Raw genomic sequence first — 22,766 nt, forward strand, 5'->3', positions numbered from 1 at the left:
TAGAAATCTTTAACAAAGTTTGTATGAAAAAGAATAGGGTGCCTAAGACATTTTATTTATATTATATATATTACACACACACACATACACAGCGTAAATAAGTACACCCCGTTTGAAAAGTAACACTTTAAACAATATCTCAATGAACACAAACAATTTCCAAAATGTTGACAAGACAAAGTTTAATATAACATCTGTTTAACTTAGAACGTGAAAGTAAGGTTAATAATATAACTTAGATTGCACATTTTTTCAGTTTTACTCAAATTAGGGTGGTGCAAAAATGAGTACACCCCACGACAAAAACTACTACATCTAGTACTTTGTATGGCCTCCATGATTTTTAATGACAGCACCAAGTCTTCTAGGCATGGAATGAACAAGTTGGCGACATTTTGCAACACCAATCTTTTTCCATTCTTCAACAATGACCTCTTTTAGTGACTGGATGCTGGATGGAGAGTGATGCTCAACTTGCCTCTTCAGAATTCCCCATAGCTGTTCGATTGGGTTCAGATCAGGAGACATACTTGGCCACTGAATCACTTTCACCCTGTTCTTCTTCAGAAATCCAACAGTGGCCTTAGATGTGTGTTTAGTCATGTTGGAAAAGTGCACGACGACCAAGGGCACGGAGTGATGGTAGCATCTTCTCTTTCAGTATAGAGCGATACGTCTGTGAATTCATGATGCCATCAATGAAATGCAGCTCCCCGACACCAGCAGCACTCATGCAGCCCCACATAAGGACACTGCCACCACCATGTTTCACTGTAGGCACCAGGCATTTTTCTTTGTATTCCTCACCTTTGCGACGCCATACAGTTTTGAAGCCATCAGTTCCAAAAACATTTATCTTGGTCTCATCACTCCAGAGTATAGAGTCCCAGTAGTCTTCATCTTTGTCAGCACGGGCCCTGGCAAACTCTAGGTGGGCTTTTTTGTGCCTGGGCTTTAGGAGAGGCTTCTTTCGTGGACGGCATCCACGCATGCCATTCCTCTGCAGCGTACGCCGTATTGTGTCACGGGAAATAGTCACCCCAGTTTGGCTTTCTACTTCTTTAGATAACTGCAGTGAACTTGCATGCCGACTTTCTTCAACCCTTCTCATCAGAAGACGCTCCTGTCGAGGTGTTAACTTCCGTGGACGACCTGGACGTCTCTGTGAGATGGTTGCAGTTCCATCTTTCTTAAATTTTTGTACCACTTTTGCTACAGTATTCTGACTGATAAGTAAAGCTTTGCTGATCTTCTTGTAGCCTTCACCTTTGTGGTGGAAAGAGATTATTTTCTTTGGGGAATTCTGAAGAGACAAGTTGAGCATCACTCTCCATCCAGCATCCAGGCACTAAAAGAGGTCGTTGTTGAAGAATGGAAAAAGATTGATGTTGCAAAATGTCGCCAACTTGTTCATTCCATGCCTAGAAGACTTGGTGCTGTCATTAAAAATCATGGAGGCCATACAAAGTACGAGATGTAGTAGTTTTTGTCGTGGGGTGTACTCATTTTTGCACCACCCTAATTTGAGTAAAACTGAAAAATGTGTAATCTAAGTTATATTATTAACCTTACTTTCACGTTCTAAGTTAAACAGATGTTATATTAAACTTTGTCTTTTCAACATTTTGGAAATTGTTTGTGTTCATCGAGATATTGTTTAAAATGTTACTTTTCAAAGAGGGTGTACTCATTTACGCTCAGCACTGTGTATATATATATATATATATATATATATATATATATATATATATATATATATATATATATATTTGCTTCACATTATTATTAACAAGCCAAGTTTCCAGAACTATATACAGTGCCAGTCAAAAGTTTGTACACCCCTACTCATTCATTGGTTTTTCTGTATTGTGACTATTTTCTACATTGTAGAACAACATTGCTCTCAAGAGCTACGCAACGGAGATCGGCGCCGCCAAACGCACCATGAATGGTGTGGGAAGGACTTTGAGAACAACACTGAAGACATCAAAACTATGCAGTAACACATGGGACATATATAGAATTATGTGGTAAACAAAAAAGTGTTAAAAAACAGAATATGTTTCATAGTTTAGATTCTTGTTTACCTTGATGACACTTTGCACACTATTGGCATTATCTTAACCAGCTTCATGAGGTCGTCACCTGGAATGCTTTTCAATTAACAGTTGTGCCTCGTCAAAAGTTAACTGGTGCAATTTCCTGCCTTCTTAATGCATTTGAGATCAAACAGTCAATGGTAAATAATAAAAATACAGTAAATAGCCTTATTCCACAACTGTAGTAATCCATACTTCCCAACTAAGTAACTAAGTAAAGAGAAACGACATCCATCATTACTTTAAGACATGAAGAGTCTTTTCATTTATAAAAATAAAGAAAAATCATTGAAGGTGTGTCCAAACTTTTGACTGGTACTGTATCCTTAACTATAGTTTATTTATATACTGGGGGGAGGGACTTTGGAATAATGCATCAATTTATTTGCAGGTAATATTTTTTGAATGCTTTTTTAGCCGAGCACAGAGGACTCTGAGTTTTAAGTTTTTACACTATTATTATTTTTATTATTAGTAGTAGTATTATTATAACTTCAAGCGAGAGAGAGAAAAAGAGAAGCTGGTGTGGGAATGACTGTTTATAGCTTCTATAACGCAAGTGATAACAGTAATTAACTTGTTTAAATGTAAAAAAAAAAAGACAAAATGTCATTCTTTAATTAATCAATAATGTAAGCACTGGTAGCAGTTACTCCATCACTAGGAGTTTCTCCACTTCGTGCGAGGCCGCGTCACACCACCCCATCACTGATTACTTTCCTTTGACAGAACATCCCTGAATGTTTTATTTCTGATTTTAACACTTATATTTAGGTAATTATAACTGGCTGTATGTTAGTAAAGTCCAGTGATTCCACAGCAAGCATGTCTTGTAACATGATTTTAACACAACTGCAACAAATATACTGATATTAATGTTTTAATACAGTATAATAGTAATTATTCTATCCACATTCACTGGATATGAGCAATCGTGCACTCTGATTGGCTACTCTACTACTAGGCTATCAGCTCATATATATTAAAACAAAATGGCGGAGCATGTTGCTGAACCAACCGAGGACGAAATAAAAACTCTACTCGAAAACAAAACCTCAAAAAGTACAAAAAAAAAGTAATAAAATATGGAATAGAAGTATTTGATGGTAAGAACATATCTTTTTTAAATTTTTCCAGAATTATTATTATAATAGCATTTTTCACAAATTGCTACTGTCATTCCGCTGGTTTGTTTACGTTCTAAGCAGAAATGATTTTGTCAGACGTGTTGGATAAAGTTTTTATTTATCGAATTTGCAAAAAATAAAAATGCTCAGTTTCTCAAAATCCAGTGAATGTGGATAGAATAAAACAGTTATTCCACTCAATCTCATCGTACATGGATGTGGCGCTACGTGCCTCGTTGGCTATCAGCTCATGTACGACTCGATTTCATGGAATAATTGTTAAATATAAGATCAACTAAAAATCTCAAATATGATGTTCCTACCTGCTATGCCTTGAAGCAGGCCGCACACATTAAAGATACTTTTCCCCAGGATACTCTGAAAGCACATGCTAAAGACTGCGAGGAAGCCCACTATGGACAGCAGGAAGATTCCAACCACCAGGAATATAATGGAGGCCTGCCAAAATCCACTTGCGATCTCTGTAAAGTCTGCAGCGTATGGTCCGCACTGAACCGTTTTCTGTTGCGACACTCGGATGCAGCGACTGTAGAGGCCAAGTGTAGGTGGCTTAGGGTCTGGAGGTCCAGTAGCTGAGGCGTTGGACTGAGAAGGGTGGCGTACCCCGACTAACCAATCAGCACTCATGATGGCCACGAGCTCAGCAAATGCCACCACAATGCTCAACAGAGTCCAAAGCATAGACCGGCACGTTACAATGACATGACACATGTTGCCTGTCCTATGAAGTTACTTTAGGTTGATCTTTTCTTTCTAATAGATAAGTCTGGTAGAGGTGCATCAGCTGAAGACTTGTAGTGGTTTCTTCATAGATCCCTTTTCACAAGCAGATTCTCGTGCTGGACAAGATCCGTGCCTGGCACAACACAATCCTCATCCTTTCTCAATGTATCCAACTGGGAAAACAGAAACTGGGCACCTATAAACAGATGAAAACAGAATGACATTTAAAGCGAGTTTCATGTTTGGACCTCCCATTGGCACATGGACAGATTGCTCAAAGGCTATGAATCAGCATGTCAGACCTCAGCGTCATATCTGCATCTGGCAACACTGACTGCATGGATCCCGTCTGAACAGGCACAAGGCTCCGAAAATCAATCCTATAGGCACACACTAATTCTATATCTCGTTTTCTCTAAAATGGGATGATAATGTCTTCTCAAAATACAACACCGCACCACTGGCTGTTTTCTTGGTTGGTTAAAAATGGCCTGATAACTTCTACACAGCTTTTGAAAGCACCAGTCAATACTCCCATTGGGATCATGCCAGGTATGCCTTGTAACACTATTGTCCACAGAAATTTGGTCCAGATGGGTTCAGAGATTTTTTTTGAGTGTGTTTGTATTTCTCCAAAGTCACTGTGGCTTTGGAAAGGAAGCACTGAAAGAAATATTTGAATAAAGATAGTTCCTAAGCGAATCATCAAAGGAAGCTCGGGGCGTTAAGCAGATTGAGATAAGCACTGACAGATCAATGGTGTAACAGACACATAGCTTTAAGCTTGTGCAGGCAAGCTCAGGGAAAACCAACGCAAAGAAGAAAATTGTGCCGAGGTAGTCATAATACAATCATGACAGACCACGAAATGCTACAACATGGAATTTAAACTTCTGCTTGACTCGTACTTTCTTTCAAACAAAATGGAAGAAGATGAGGCATGATATGACAGGAAACAGAGGTCTGCTATCACAGATATAGGTTCTTTATCAAGAATGACTTCAGAGCTCAGTACACAGTGGATTACTGTAGCTGTAAGTATTTTTACATGGTAGAAAGGCCTTTTCACATACAACCTTTGCCTTTCGAGTTTATATACTTTCATTAAACATTGTGGTACAAAACATCTCAGATATATTTGTATCTATACTAAGTAACTTTAAAAACGCACAATGGAATTCAACACGATATCACTTTAGATCCATGCATATATTTGAAATTTATGATATTGTATGTAATGCACACACACCTTGAAACATCGATAAAGGACATTTATTGTCAAACTCAAGAATTAATTCACAATAAAAAAATTCAAAGTGACAGTTGGTCCATGTTCGGACCGTCATGCTGGAGATTTTGGGTCTGTGTCGTCCAGGGGTCTCAGCAGCAGTGACTGAGGGGGTCAGGAATCTGTCACGGAGGTGAGCTAGCCTGATGTGCTGATCCTGAACTGGCGTCGTGACTCGAGGCTGGCCAGGGCGTGGACGATCCCTGGTGCTCCCTGTCTGTCTGTAACGCCGACTCAAACGGGAAATGGTCGAATGATGAACACCGAAGTGCCGGGCGACCTCTGTCTGTGTACTTCCGGCACGCAACATCTCGATGGCCTGTTCACGTTGATTTTGGCTTAGGCGTGGCATCTTCAATAATGACAATTTTCCCATCATTTCCCCGGGTATTTATAGGCAAGATTGTATGTGTACAGTGTATGCAAAATTTGTTTGAAAATTAAAGCCTGTCCATGTCATTGACTACCCGAGTCATATTGTACGTTATTGAGTACAACTCCCTTAAATTCTGATTTGAGCACAGATTTGGAACTTATTCGGGTGGAACGAAGTTATTTTTCCATTGTGATATATTTCTTTTCTTCTTGAGATAAACTCAGCACGAATTCAGCAAGTTTTATCAATGTGCGTTTTTAAAGTTACTTAGTGTATTTTTATTCTATTTACATTCACTGGATATGAGCAATCGCGTGCTCTGATTGGCTACTCTACTACTAGGATATCAGCTCATATACTGTGAGTAGAGAAAAACAAAATGGCAGCGCGTGTTGCTGAACCAATCGAGGATGAAATAAAAACTCTACTCGAAAACAAAAAAAAGCAACAAAATATGGTATTTGATGGTAAGAACATATCTTTTTTTTCAAGAATTATTATCATTATTATAGCATTTTTCACAAATTGCTCCTGTCATTTCACCGGTTTGTTTACATTCTAAGCGGAAATTATTTTGTCGGACATTTTGTATAAAGTTTTTATTTATCGAACTTGCAAAAAATAACAAGCTCAACTGTGAGCTACTGCTCACTTACCGCTCTCGCTTATATTAGAATGCAAGCGATTGAAGAAATAGGAAACTTATTATGAATGTTGACTTCAACAAATAATGAACCCTGAAACAAGTAAAGAGCAGTGTCTCTCCCCAGGGATTTCAAATAGCATCCTGGTAAACTGTCATTTTGAAATTGCATTTTGCTTCTTGAAATAGCGTCAAAATCCACCCTGTATGTTTTGTAAATACATTCAGTTGGTAAACAGGAAGTCGATGTGCAACAGACCTGAAAACGGTATACATGGTATAGAACCCCAAGCTGAAGCTCGGTACCAAATATCAAGCAGTTGTGATTTGTAGTTGCTGAGAAAAGTGTTACGAAAATTTTGTAAATCCATCATATGTTTCGTAAATACATTCAGTTTGTAAACAGGAAGTCGATGCGCGACAGACCTGAAAACAGTGTACACGGTATAGAACCCCCAAGCTGAAGTTTGGTACCAAGTAGCTACACTACCGTTCAAAAGTTTGGGGTCACCCAGACAATTTTGTGTTTTCCATGAAAAGTCACACTTTTCTTTACCACCATAAGTTGTAAAATGAATAGAAAATATAGTCAAGACATTTTTCTTGCCATTTTGAGCATTTAATCGACCCCACAAATGTGATGCTCCAGAAACTCAGGCTACATCCACACGACAACGGCAACGAGATTTTATTTAAAAAAATATATCGCGTCCACATGGGCAACGGATCAGTAAAATATCAGGTCCATATGGCAACGCAACGCTTGCTGAAAACGATGCAATACACATGCCACACCTCTACGTGCGCTGTAAGACGGTCCCATCGGAGACACCAGAACAATAGAAGAAGTAGGACGCATGCGCATAAACCCCTTCTTCTACCCGGCGTGAAGCACTGTCAGGAACAAACACACAACAACAAGAAGAAGAAGATGGCTGCGACTACGCGAGGAAATCGTGCCTTCTGTGTGTACAAATTAGTTTTATTAGTGTGCATAGTTTTATATAACTTAATTTTCTTATTGTGTGTGAACATTTTGAAAAGCATTTTTATAGAATTTAGATAACTTTTTATATTGTGTGTGAACATTTTGAAAAGCAGTCTTATCCAATTAAAAAAAAGAAATTCAAGAAATGGTTCGGTTACTTGTTTATTTAAAAGAAAAGCTGTATACAAAAGTGAATGCAATGCAGTGGTTCATACAAAACAGCGAGAGTGCTGCTTGTTCTAGTCATGTGGTTGTGACGTCATCGTAAACAAATCCGTTCTACTCATCCAGACGACTTCGCAAAGGCGCCGTTGCCAGATTTTTCCACTCTGGAACCCGTTCTCAAAAAATATCGTTTTGGGGCACCCAAAACACCGGTGCCGTGTGGACGCCAGGCTGAAACGATAAAAAATTTTATCAGATTCACCTGAATCCGTTGCCGTGTGGACAGCCTCTCAATCTGCTCAAAGGAAGGTCAGTTTTATAGCTTCTCTAAAGAGCTAAACTGTTTTCAGCTGTGCTAACATGATTGTACAAGGGTTTTCTAATCATCCATTAGCCTTCTGAGGCAATGAGCAAACACATTGTACCATTAGAACACTGGAGTGATAGTTGCTGGAAATGGGCCTCTATACACCTATGGAGATATTGCACCAAAAACCAGACATTTGCAGCTAGAATAGTCATTTACCACATTAGCAATGTATAGAGTGGATTTCTGATTAGTTTAAAGTGATCTTCATTGAAAAGAACAGTGCTTTTCTTTCAAAAATAAGGACATTTCAAAGTGACCCCAAACTTTTGAACGGTAGTGTATGATTTGTGGTTGCTGAGAAAAAGGGTGTTCCGGATGGACGGAGATACGGATGGACAGAGTCCTTTAAAAATATAAATAAAATATAAAAATAAAAATATAAAAAATAAAAATATAAAAATGCTCTGTTTCTCAAAAGGCAGTGAATGTGGATAGAATAAAACAGTTATTCCACTCAATCTCGTCATACATGGCTTATAGCCAAATCGGCACTACGCACTATCATGAACTATCAGCTCATGTACGGCTCGATTTCGTGGAATAATTGTTTAATATATTCCTGGGCATGTAATTAACATGTTTACAACTATTTTTTGCCATAAAATAAACAAAAACCTGATCCTTCCAAGGTCTTGACATATGAGATTTTTTTAAACCTTGGAATCACCATATAGATCTTGTATATTTTCACCATATATATTCTCATCTCATTCTCATTATCTCTAGCCGCTTTATCCTTCTACAGGGTCGCGGGCAAGCTGGAGCCTATCCCAGCTGACTACGGGCGAAAGGCGGGGTACACCCTGGACAAGTCGCCAGGTCATCACAGGGCTGACACATAGACACAGACAACCATTCACACTCACATTCACACCTACGGTCAATTTAGAGTCACCAGTTAACCTAACCTGCATGTCTTTGGACTGTGGGGGAAACCGGAGCACCCGGAGGAAACCCACGCGGACACGGGGAGAACATGCAGACTCCACACAGAAAGGCCCTCGCCGGCCACGGGGCTCGGACCCGGACCTTCTTGCTGTGAGGCGACAGCGCTAACCACTACACCACCGTGCCGCCCACCATATATATATATATATATTTTTTTTTAAATCAGTCTGGCAAGTTGCTAGAAATATGATTCTTTAAATAAGGTGTGTGTCAAGGTGTGTGTCAAGCATTAAACCCTGCCATGTCAATTCTCTGTATTTGATTCACTTCAAGAAAATGACTTAAACATACCGTATATGAAGCACACATCTCATTTGTCCACAAGCACGCCTCGGCTCATACTGTCCCCTCAAAAAAAGATCCCCAGCTGCTGTCTATATGAGAAACCTATTTACAGCAATTATATACAGTCATGCTGTGATCCCATTTACCTAGACAGGCGCATGTGTCCATCCCAGAAATCACACAAGGAAGATTTACTCAAGAGCAATCTAATCAAATCAGAGCGCATGACTTCCCTGCAATAAAAGGCACGCAGGCAAGAGCGCCTCGGATTCTCAAGAGACATCAGAGAGGAATTTCACAGGCCAGGAATTGCTGAGAGGCATAGAGACAATGGCGTCTCCTGCCGTGGTCCCAGCATGGACCTCAAACATGGATGATCAGACTCTCTGACCCCCAGTGATGTGGATCAAAGTGCCACAGATGCTGCTTCAAAGTCAGACAGATGAAATGTTGCCTCAGAGACTGCGCACACATGGACAGGAATGCTTCCTTGTTTCTCTCTCTGAATATTATTATTAATATTATTCAATATTAAAAGCAAACAACCTTAAAGTTTCTAAACAGAGAAACAAGAGACATGATCTTCTGAAGACAACTAGGTTTGGTTTGGCCGACTCAAATGAAGTCCGCTTTTAGAATCAAAACCAGATGTAATTAAAAAGTGATCCCTGAATGCATCGTTTTTAAAGTGAACTGAGCCAAATAAAGAACGAAGTCCAAACCCAGCCATTATTTAATATCCCAAACTCCTTGGTCAGCATTCTAACAAAACGCACGCATGGCTTTCTGCAGCTCCATATTGGACTACTTTAATCACTGTGTATCCTTGAATAAAGACAAGAATAAGACATTCAGGATATTTGAAACGTTAAAATGCTGAAGCTGACTTGCACTTAGGACTAAACTGACATTAATGGATGGTGTTACAAGTGTACAAGATTTAAAAAATTCACATAAACGTACTCTACTGGATAGTTTTGAAGTGGCACACTGCCATACTAAAAGGCTACATGCTAGTTAGTACGGTACATTTCATACTATTTTACTACAGTTTGCTCTAAATTGTTTAGCACACTAAGTTGTACACTATATAGTATGGAAAACTCTATACTAGATAGTATGGTATGTTACGTACTATTTAGTAGAGTAACCTCATTCTCATCTCATCTCATTATCTCTAGCCGCTTTATCCTGTTCTACAGGGTCGCAGGCGAGCTGGAGCCTATCCCAGCTGACTACGGGCGAAAGGCGGGGTACACCCTGGACAAGTCGCCAGGTCATCACAGGGCTGACACATAGACACAGACAACCATTCGCACCCACATTCACACCTACGGTCAATTTAGAGTCACCAGTTAACCTAACCTGCATGTCTTTGGACTGTGGGGGAAACCGGAGCACCCGGAGGAAACCCACGCGGACACGGGGAGAACATGCAAACTCCGCACAGAAAGGCCCTCGCCGGCCACGGGGCTCGAACCCGGACCTTCTTGCTGTGAGGTGACAGCGCTAACCACTACACTACCGTGCCGCCCCTAGAGTAACCTATACATTATATATATTGGTGTAAATGCTACACTATCCTTGACTTACAAGTGACGTCAAAGCGAAATAGTAACCCGGATGTCGGCCATGTTGGTGGATATACAAATGCGGGGTCAAGCGACATTCCATACAAAACATAGTCACGCGTGCGCAACTCTCGTTTTTCCGCTGCAATAAGCGTTCTTTTAGCTCTGCTATATCTTTGTGCTGTAGATAGTTGTGGTCACAACAGTACTCGTGACCGTGGCATGTTCCAATTTTTTAGAATTTGGTCCGTGATTCGGAAAGAGGGCGAGGAAACTCTGAGGCTTAGTACGGAGAGGAGACGAGCACGGCTGAACAACATCGGCAGGGCTGATCTAACAGAGGCTAAAACCAAAACAGCTCGTGTTTGCAGTAATCATTTTATCTCCGGTGAGATTCAAAAGCTTTCTTGATAATATCATGGAAGAATTTTATTTTGTGTTGCTAGAATTTTGCTATAAAATGAGTGTTCTCTTGTCGTGGTTCACTCAGTCGTTGTTAGAATTTTAAAACGTGTCTTACTACTGCGGGGCGGCACGGTGGTGTAGTGGTTAGCACTGTTGCCTCACAGCAAGAAGGTCCTGGGTTCAAGCCCCGTGGCCGGCAAGGGCCTTTCTGTGCGGAGTTTGCATGTTCTCCCCGTGTCCGCGTGGGTTTCCTCCGGGTGCTCCGGTTTCCCCCACAGTCCAAAGACATGCAGGTTAGGTTAACTGGTGACTCTAAATTGACCGTAGGTGTGAATGTGAGTGTGAATGGTTGTTTGTCTCTGCATGTCAGGCCTGTGATGATCTGGCGACTTGTCCAGGGTGTACCCCGCCTCTCACCCATTGTCAGCTGAAATAGGCTCCAGCTTGTCTGCGACCCTGTAGAACAAGATAAGTGGCTACAGATAATGGATGGATGGATTACCATTTCACGCCAGCAAAATTATATGATAGAAACAATCCAGACTGGGCACCCACTCAGAAAATGGGCTATGTTTCATCCAAGGTCAGACTTGATTCTTCGGCAGCCGAACTAGATAGAACGCGATATCTGGGTACTCGATGGTCGGTAGAAGCGTCTTATCTTCAGAAAAGTCTGACTTTTTTAAATAATGTAGGTCAAAACCACACATATCTATCTTCTCTTTGTATCGAATCTTCACTCGACCGTTCAAATCGTGGTAATACTGAGAAAATTCAGCATTGTTTACAGACACACTTTTAACGGCTGCCGTCCTAGTTGCTTTGTATCTCCACCATCATAGCGGACGCTCATAACGTAGCACGTTTTGATCACGTGGTTGCAAGTCTCATCTCATCTAATCTCATTATCTCTATCCGCTTTATCCTGTTCTACAGGGTCGCAGGCGAGCTGGAGCCTATCCCAGCTGACTACGGGTGAAAGGCGGGGTACACCCTGGACAAGTCGCCAGGTCATCACAGGGCCGACACATAGACACAGACAACCATTCACACTCACATTCACACCTATGGTCAATTTAGAGTCACCAGTTAACCTAACCTGCATGTCTTTGGACTGTGGGGGAAACCGGAGCACCCGGAGGAAACCCACGCGGACACGGGGAGAACATGCAAACTCCGCACAGAAAGGCCCTCGCTGGCCACGGGGCTCGAGCCCGGACCTTCTTGCTGTGAGGCGACAGCGCTAACCACTACACCACCGTGCCGCCCCTGGTTGCAAGCCATCTATATAAAATAGTAAGCTATACACTATGTAGTACAGGCCGCATAGTCTATTATTCTCTTCTTCTTCCTTAGTGTTCTACCTGATGACAGGTCCAGCTCTGACATCCATCAGAAGGACTATTAGAGTAGTGGTTTCCCGCTGCCTTCTATTTAATTATCATAGAGGTTTTCTCCTCTCAACCATTCACACCTATGGACAATTTAGAGCCACCAATTAGCCTAACCTGCATGTCTTTGGACTGTGGGGGAAACCGGAGCACCCGGAGGAAACCTACACAGACACGGGGAGAACATGCAAACTCCGCACAGAAAGGCCCTCGTCAAGCACTGGGCTCAAACCCAGAACCTTCTTGCTGTGAGGCAACAGCGCTAACCACTACACCACCGTGCTGCCTAGTCTATTATTATTTACACTTATTACTACACTATTTAGTAGAGTTCGCATAGTATGGTTTGGAGACGGTGGCACTGACAAAAAGACAGGAGGCTGAACTGAACTGGAGGTAGCGGAGTTGAAGATGCTGAGATTTTCAGCGGGAGTGGAAAAGTTGGACAAGATTAGAAATGAGTGTGTTAGAGGGACAGGACATGAAGGACAGCTTGGAGACAAAGTGAGAGAGGCGAGATTGAGATGGTTTGGACACGTAACAGAAGAGAAATCCAGGGCATATTGGGAAAAGAGTGCTGGAGATGGAGTTGAAAGAAAAACAAAGACCAAAAATGAGATTTATGGATGTGGTGAAGGAGGAGATGAAGACGGTTGGTGCTACACAAAAAGATACAGAGGACAGGAGGAGGTGGAGGGACATTGCCCGCTGTGGTGACCCCTAACAGAAACAGTCGACACAATTTAGTAGAGTAATACACTATATATAGTATGGAAAACTCTACGCTATATACACTGCAACCCTGCTATAATGAACTCCTTGAGGGAACGTCCAAATATTTCGTTATATAACGAAAAGTTCGTAGTACTGAAATGAACCCACTTGTCACACCAAACACTTCCTCTTACATAAAACACGACCAACTGTTTAATTTATATTTATGCTTAATTATTTTACATATTTATGAAAGAAATAAGTCACGCTTAAGTAAAGTAAATAAGTCACACTCGCATCATTTGTTTGCTGCATCTCCTTTCTTTTCAGCCCGTCATGTTGATTGCAGTTATGGATGACGTCTCAGAGCTCTTTTGCTTTAAAAGTTGAAATTGAACTTTTTCGGGATATCATACTCTTTAGACAAATTCGTTGCTTTCTCACCACACTTTAAAAGGTCCAAGATATGAAGTTTATCTTTGATAGTGTCATGTCCATGCACAGCAACAGACATGCCTCAAACTGCTACTCATGTGCACGTGCACAGCACCATTAAGACTAATTACCATGCACCTGTTCCGGATTAGAGCGCAATCACAGCACATGCTTATAAAGACTCTCATTACACACAGATTTTGCAAAGTATACACGCTGTACCTTGTGTCTCACATTACTAAGCCTTTTGTAGCACTGTCTTGATATTCTGGTTTCTGACTCCGTTTTGTATTTTGCCCTTTGTCTCCATTTTTGATATCCTGTCTGTGCCTCACTTGACCATTGCCTATTTCTCGACTCTGATTGGGATCTGTGTGCCAGCGTGTGTTTAAATAAAACTCTCATAGCAATTACACCTGTCTGTCACCTGCATTTTCTGACAGAAAGCATCTTACGTTTACAAGTAGCCATGACAACAGTGCTTACGGAGTAAAGACTCAAGTAAAACTGCTTTTAGCTTGTAAAATAAATCATTTTAAAGGATTTTTTGAAGTCAATGATTGCCGTTCTCGATAATTGTTAGTGATTGACACCTAAGCTAAGCTAGCCTTTGTTTTATGGAGTTAGCACATATTGTCAACTTGACTGCAGACTTGATTAATTATTGTTTGTCTCTGGTGGGAAGAGGAGCGTATGGCTCAGTGATGTTTTCTTTGAAGACGCCGACCCATTGTCATTAAAGGCGGGGGGACACTAACTTGATTCGTTATATGCAAAAGTTCGTAGTAAAAGAGTTCGTTATAGCAGGGTTGCAGTGTATGTTTTGAGCAGAATAACTGTCAAACTGCAAACCCCATCTATGACAAATACATTACCATATACAATGTTATATACTATTTAGAAGAGTAACCTATACACTGTATATTACCGTAAATGCTACATTATATAGAATAGTCAGCTATACACCATTTAGTAGAGTAATACACTACATAGTATGGAAAATTTTACACTATATCATAACAGTATGTTATACACTATTTAGTAGAGTAACCTATATACTATATAGTATGGTAAATGCTACACTATACAGTATGGACCCTTTTCACGTGACGTCACGACAAACGCGGCCGCCATTTTGGACGTGTACTACCAGTAGTTTACCACAGCCAGCATTGAGGAACGGCAGCAAAGAAAGTTTTTACTTTCAGCAAGACTTCCATCATGCCACTATATTGTTGTGCACCTGGATGTAGTAACCATCAACAAACAAGGCAAGGGTTATCATTTTATCGGATCCCGACGGAGAAGATGGATAGCGGCCATTAACAGATTGGCAGCCCTCGGCATACCAGCGCTTGTGTAGTGACCACTTTGTTGGAGGTAAGACGAATAAAATTAGCCAGAAAAGGCATTACATTGCTGTTAACATTCTGTGGCAGCAAGTGTGTAACCAAATAGACTAAAATAACCCATTGTAACCTCTTTGTTCTTCTGTAGTAGCTATTGTTGACTAGCTAATGGCAACAAGTAGCTAGTATGTTACTGTAGCAATGTTTACGTTCAGTCATTTGGATGACTGTTAAAACCTTTCAGTCTCAAGTTTTTCCTTTACTGTATTTACTAGTTTACTGTAATTATGATCCGGCAGCTATTTACACCGGATCCAGTATAAATAGCTGCCGGAGCCAACGTCCGAGGTTCCGGAGCGCGCTCCGGCTTGCTCTCCCTCAAATTAAGCAGCGCGCGCAGGCTTGCTCCCGGAGTGCTCCGGCCGAGGTTCCCCTCAAATTAAGCAGCGCGCGCCGGCTTGCTCCCGGAGTGCTCCGGCCGAGGTTCCCCTCAAATTAAGCAGCGCGCTCCGTAACCTCGGCCGGAGCACTCCTGGAGCAAGCCGGAGCGCGCTCCAGAACCTCAGACGTTGGCGTGTATGTGTATGGCGAAGGGTTTTTAATGACATAGGTATACAGATCATGTGGGCCGAAGTCAGGTAAAGACGAGGGCTTCGTGTACTTCCGTACGTCAGTGAACAATCCTGGTGGAAGCAGGTAAACGTCGTTCTCTAAGCCTGCTAACCTCAATTTTTGCAAATACCTCTCCCTCTGCTCGCCCTGTAAATGCCCTACGTCGCTGGATAGTGAAGGTGTTTTCTGCATCTCGCTCCTTTTTCTTTTATGTTTTTCGTTTGTCGCCTTTCTCGCATTCAAACTGATTCGAGCCGAAGTCCACTACATGTCCAAAATGGCGGTCGCGTTTACGAAGGTCACGTGACTGAAAAGGGTCTATAGTAAGTTATACACTATTTAGTAGAGTAAGCTACATACTACATAGTATGGTAAATTCTACACAATTTAGTAGAGTAAGATATACATTGTTTTGGACAGTAAGCTACACACTATTTAGTAGAGTAAGGTAGTATATACCAGCGTTTCTCAACCACTGGGTGGGCTGCGAAGCGCCATCTAGTGGACTGCAATTTTTTTTCAAGTTTAAGATAATTTTTACTCGTAGTAGGGTACAATTGCTGGGTTGCAGCCAACATCACATCCACCTCATTAAGCTACGGTCACACTACAGCTTGCAATGCTCTGTGATGGGTTATCAATGAAAATGAGGCATTTTGATGGTGATACACACGTCAGCTAAAAGTTGTGGTCACACAGTAGGTACACGTGACTGTCGCGCCTTTGCGTGTTTGAGTCTGGCGCAGCTCGAGCGGCCGCACACACTCACGGAGCGCATTGTGTGCTCGCTCGGGACCCAGTCATTATGGGAAACACCTGATGCTGATTTGAGCGCAATCAGCAGATATGGACACAGACAGTGTTTTCACAGAGGCGTTGCGAAGTATTATCATTATCACTGTCATGTCTGTTTCTAGCCATGTTTATAACGCTGTTTTTTTTCTCTGTGATTTTGAAGACAATCATAGAAATGGAAACATATCTTGATTGTGAAGAACTGAAAACCGCAATGACTGATAAGAATTTTTGGCGCTCCAACTTCGTCATGGTTTCACTATAGCCTTAAGGTATCGGATGAGTCCATCAAGCAAGCAAGCATAACGCTGTTTAAATACTCTGCTTTCTGTTTTGCTTTTGTTTTGCTACTGTTTTGCTCTGGACACTTACAGTAATGCATTTATGTCTGAGGACTACAGTCGACTTACTAACTTTAGGACTGCAGTTATCATGAACAGTTTTGCACTCAAGTTTCCATCAATGAACAGTTTATAACTTCAACAAAACCAGCTTCATGTTAAAACTATAATGAATTTCCTGCTTACAACAGTTGCACTTTGTAACTCTACAGAACACACTTATAGAAGCAAGCTATTTATAATCACGTTGTCTGTTATCACCCAAATGAGGGTGGGTTCCCTTTTGAGTCTGGTTCCTCTCAAGGCTTCTTCCTCATATCATCTGAGGGAGTTTTTCTTTGCCACCGTCGCCTCAGGCTTGCTCACTGGGGATAGATTAGGGATAAAATTAGCTCATGTTTAAAGTATTTAATTATCTGTAAAGCTGCTTTGCGACAATGTCTATTGTTAAAAGCGCTATACTAATAAACTTGACTTAAATATCATGCCTGCTAATAAACACTCTTCCTGCGCTTAGATCCGTCTACTGCCGTCTATCTTGTAGTGTCCTGATCCCCAGATCTTTAACCAGCCACATATAAAAACTCAACGGAGGGATAATTTTCCAACTCATAGGAAAAATCCTTCTTTGTTAGCATGTAAGGCTCTAATCCCATTGAGTGGTTTCTATATCCACTTTTTTTGAGCGTACTTCTTGGTTTTTAATAATTTGCTTGTTTTCTGGACACAAATATGGCAATAAGTTCTTGTGTTAATGGACCAGACTCCACTTTTGGATCATTAATCCCTTTTGAGTGAGAATGTCCTGCATGCATGGCTTTATGTTGGCTTCTGGCACATCCATACAGTTTTAAATACAATACCTACAATTAAAAAACAGTTTGCTTTTATCACACTTATTTAATTCCTGGGCTCCCACTGGTAAAAGGGAGTGATGTCGCATCCCATTCATACACTTTACAATAGATTATTAGATTCTAATAGAATAGATGAGCCAAAATAATTGGGGATCTTTTTTAATGGGCCTGACTCGTTACAAGTATGAATAGGTGGGCTTCAAAGTCCAAGGAGCTCAGTGCAGATCTGAGGCCAAGTTTACATTAGACCGTATCTGTCTCATTTTCTTCGCGGATGAACTGTCCGTTTACATTAAAACGACTGGAAACGCCGGGGAACGGGAATCCACCAGGGTCCACGTATTCAATCCAGATCGTGTCTGGTCCGGTGCTGTGTAAACATTGAGAATACGCGGATACGCGGATACGCTGTGCTGAGCTCTAGCTGGTGTCGTCATTGGACAACGTCACTGTGACATCCACCTTCCTGATTCGCTGGCGTTGGTCATGTGACGCGACTGCCGAAAAACGGTGCGGACTTCCGCCTTGTATCACCTTTCATTAAAGAGTATAAAAGTATGAAAATACTGCAAATACTGATGCAAATACTGCCCATTGTGTAGTTATGATTGTCTTTAGGCTTGCCATCCTTCCACTTGCAAGTGGTAAGTGACTTGCGCATGCCCGATATGCACTGGAATCACACACACAGCGCCTCAGTCCCGAATCACTGCTCGTGCACTTCACTCGCGCGCTCTGTGAGCTGCGCAGGGCCGGAGTGCGCACCCTCCAGAGGGCACTCGCTGTTCAGGGCAGAGTGATTTGGAGCGCAGGATGCCTGCGGAGCCGAGCGTATCCGTGTATTGGCGTTGCTGTGTGCACGCGAATCGTGTATTGGCGTTGCTGTGTGCACGCTAATCATTTTAAAAACGTTAATCTGATGATCCGCTGATACGGTCTAATGTAAACCCCACCTGAGAAAGAGGATCACGGATTTACATAACTCAGGAATGTCTCTTGAAGCCATTTCTAAACAACTGCAGATTTGAAGATCGTTAGTTCACTCAATTGTATGTAAGTACAAGTTGTTGGGAGGTGTAGCCACTTTGCCAAGCCACTTTGCTAGAAGAAGGCCCAAAATGTCACCATCAGCTGAGAGGAAATTGTTTTAGATGGTCAAGAACAACTCAGAAACCACCAAGGCACAGGCCTGCCATGAACTGGAAACTGTCCACAGTTGAGTGAGTTTTACATTGCCATGGAATGAGAGGCTGCTGTCCAAGCCCCTGATCCAAAATCGACACAAATTTAATTGAACTCTATCAATTCTGCCAAGAAGAGTGGTCAAATATCCAACCAGAATTCTTCCAGAAGCTTGCTGATGGCTACCAAAAGCGTCTGGTCAAAGGGAAACTTACTAATGGACAAATATTCAGTGTGCTGTATATTTCTGACCTTGCGTTGTGTTCAGGAAACCTATAATAAATTAAAACATGCACTGTATTATTATTATTCCTATTAAAGATGGATGTTGTACAATCATTCTTCCACAGAAAAAGAACAGTTCTACGCATTCAATTAAAGACCAATATTGCCATGACATTCAAGTCCATGATGGCATTCATGTCTGTGTATGTAAACTTCTGACCACAACTGTAGTATGGTAGGGTTCTTTCTCTCTTTTAATAAATAAACAAATAATAATTAGTACCATTTTATAATGGTGTTTTAAGAGGTGTCTGTCAACTGTTAGTAAGGTAGGTTTGAGGGAATTTTACTTCCCTGAAAGAGGATAAACACTATTTAGTACAGTAGGTTTCATACTATTTCACTGAAGGAGGATGAACACTAAGGGGCGGCACGGTGGTGTAGTGGTTAGCACTGTCGCCTCACAGCAAGAAGGTCCGGGTTCGAGCCCTGTGGCCGGCGAGGGCCTTTCTGTGCGGAGTTGCATGTTCTCCCCGTGTCCGCGTGGGTTTCCTCCGGGTGCTCCGGTTTCCTCCACAGACCAAAGACATGCAGGTTAGGTTAACTGGTGACTCTAAATTGACCGTAGGTGTGAATGTGAGTGTGAATGGTTGTCTGTGTCTATGTGTCAGCCCTGTGATGACCTGGCGACTTGTCCAGGGTGTACCCCGCCTTTCGCCCGTAGTCAGCTGGGATAGGCTCCAGCTTGCCTGCAACCCTGTAGAACAGGATAAAGCGGCTACAGATAATGAGATGAGATGAGGATGAACACTATTCACTACAGTAGGTTTAATACTATTTCACTGAAGAAGGATGAACACTATTTAGTACAGTAGGTTTCATACTATTTCACTGAAGGAGGATGAACACTATTTAGTACAGTAGGTTTCATACTATTTCACTGAAGGAGGATGAACACTATTACAGTAAGTTTCATACTTTTTCAGTGAAGGAGAATGAACACCATTTAGTACAGTAGGTTTCATACCATTTCACTAAAAGACGATGAACACTACTTAGTATGGTAGGTTTCATACTATTTCACTGAAAGACGATGAACACTTCTTAGTATGGAAGGTTCCATACTATTTCACTGAAGGAGGATGAACACTATTACGGTAGGTTTAATACTAGTTCACTAAAAGAGGATGAACACTCTTTAGAACAGTAGGTTTCATACTATTTCACTGAAGGAGAATGAACACTACTTAGTACGGTAGGTTTCATACTATTTCACTGAAAGAGGATGAACACTATTTAGTACGGGAGGTTTCATACTTTTTCACTAAAAGAGGATGAACACTATTTAGTACGGTAGGTTTCATACTATTTCACTGAAGGAGAATGAACACTAAATAGTACGGTAGGTTTCATACTATTTCACTGAAAGAGGATGAACACTATTTAGTACGGGAGGTTTCATACTTTTTCACTGAAGGACGATGAACACTATTACGGTAGGTTTCATACTATTTTACTAAAAGAGGATGAACATTCTTTAGTACAGTAGGTTTCATACTATTTCACTGAAGAAGGATGAACACTATTTAGTATGGTAGGTTTCATACTACACTATAGTACTGTAGGTTTCATACTAAACTATTTCACTGAAGAAGGATGAATGTTATTTAGTAGGTAGGATTCATACTATTTCACTGAAGGAGGATGTACACTATTTCGTACGGCAGGCTTCATAATACACTATTTCACGAAAAGAGGATGAACAAAATTTAGTACATTAGGTTTCATACTACACTATTTCACTGAAGAAGGATGAACACTATTTATTATGGTAGGATTCATACTATTTCACTGAAGAAGGATGAACACTATTTAGTGCAGTAGGTTTCATACTATTTCACTGAAGAAGGATGAATACTATTTAGTGCGGTAGGTTTCATACTACACTATTTCACTGAAGGAGGATGAACATTATTTAGTACGGTGGGTTTCATACTACACTATTTCACTGAAAGAGGATGAATATTATTTAGTACGGTAGGTTTCATACTAGGGCGGCACGGTGGTGTAGTGGTTAGCGCTGTCGCCTCACAGCAAGAAGGTCCTGGGTTCGAGCCCCGGGGCCGGCGAAGGCCTTTCTGTGTGGAGTTTGCATGTTCTCCCCGTGTCCGCGTGGGTTTCCTCCGGGTGCTCCGGTTTCCCCCATAGTCCAAAGACATGCAGGTTAGGTTAACTGGTGACTCTAAATTGACCGTAGATGTGAGTGTGAATGGTTGTCTGTGTCTATGTGTCAGCCCTGTGATGACCTGGCGACTTGTCCAGGGTGTACCCCGCCTTTCGCCCGTAGTCAGCTGGGATAGGCTCCAGCTTGCCTGCGACCCTGTAGAAGGATAAAGCGGCTAGAGATAATGAGATGAGATGAGGTTTCATACTACACTATTTCACTGAAAGAGGATGAACACTATTTAGTATGGTAGGATTCATGCTATTTCACTGAAGAAGGATGAACACTATTTAGTGCGGTAGGTTTCATACTACACTATTTCACTGAAGAAGGATGAACATTATTTAGTCCGGTAGGTTTCATACTACACTACAGTATGGTAGGATTCATACTACATTATTTCACTGAAGAAGGATGAAAACTATTTAGTACGGTAGGTTTCATACTACACTATAGTACGGTAGGTTTCATGCTACACTATAGTACGGTAGGTTTCATACTACACTATTTCACTGAAGGAGGATGAACACTATTTAGTATGGTAGGTTTCATACTACACTATAGTACGGTAGGTTTCATACTACACTATAAAATGGAAGGATTCATACTACACTATTTCACTGAAGAAGGATGAACACTATTTAGTACGGTAGGTTTCATACTACACTATAGTACAGTAGGTTTCGTGCTACACTATAGTACGGTAGGTTTCATACTACACTATTTCACTGAAGGAGGATGAACACTATTTAGTATGGTAGGTTTCATACTACACTATTTCACTGAAGGAGGATGAACACTATTTAGTATAGTAGGTTTCATACTACACTATTTCACTGAAGAAGGATGAACACTATTTAGTACGGTATGTTTCATACTACACTATAGTACGGTAGGTTTCATGCTACACTATAGTATGGTAGGTTTCATACTACACTATTTCACTGAAGGAGGATGAACACTATTTAGTATGGTAGGTTTCATACTACACTATAGTACGGTAGGTTTCATACTACACTATAAACCGGTAGGATTCATACTACACTATTTCACTGAAGAAGGATGAACACTATTTAGTACGGTAGGTTTCATACTACACTATAGTACGGTAGGTTTCATGCTACACTATAGTACAGTAGGTTTCATACTACACTATTTCACTGAAGGAGGATGAACACTATTTAGTATGGTAGGTTTCATACTACACTATTTCACTGAAGGAGGATGAACACTATTTAGTATGGTAGGTTTCATACTACACTATTTCACTGAAAGAGGATGAACACTATTTAGTACGGTAGGTTTCATACTACACTATAGTACGGTAGGTTTCATGCTACACTATTTCACTGAAGGAGGATGAACACTATTTAGTATGGTAGGTTTCATACTACACTATTTCACTGAAAGAGGATGAACACTATTTAGTATGGTAGGTTTTATACTACACTATAGTACGGTAGGTTTCATGCTACACTATTTCACTGAAGGAGGATGAACACTATTTAGTATGGTAGGTTTCATACTACACTATAGTACGGTAGGTTTCATACTACACTATAAAATGGTAGGATTCATATTACGCTATTTCACTGAAGAAGGATGAACACTATTTAGTACGGTAGGTTTCAT

The 22,766-nt window shown here is 41.1% G+C and overlaps 1 protein-coding gene across 1 annotated transcript in view; it reads right to left on the reverse strand.

Moving 5' to 3' along the window:
- lhfpl2b (LHFPL tetraspan subfamily member 2b) overlaps window positions 1-22,766 on the reverse strand; it is a 41,289-nt gene that overhangs the window by 14,650 nt on the left and 3,873 nt on the right. Inside the window, exon 2 of the mRNA XM_060906983.1 lies at window positions 3,550-4,166. Coding sequence (XP_060762966.1) covers window positions 3,550-3,958 — 409 coding nt within the window. The 5' untranslated portion in view covers window positions 3,959-4,166. The remainder of the gene's footprint in view (window positions 1-3,549; window positions 4,167-22,766) is intronic.

This window comes from Neoarius graeffei, chromosome 24, assembly GCF_027579695.1.
Source record: "Neoarius graeffei isolate fNeoGra1 chromosome 24, fNeoGra1.pri, whole genome shotgun sequence".
NCBI lineage: Eukaryota > Metazoa > Chordata > Actinopteri > Siluriformes > Ariidae > Neoarius > Neoarius graeffei.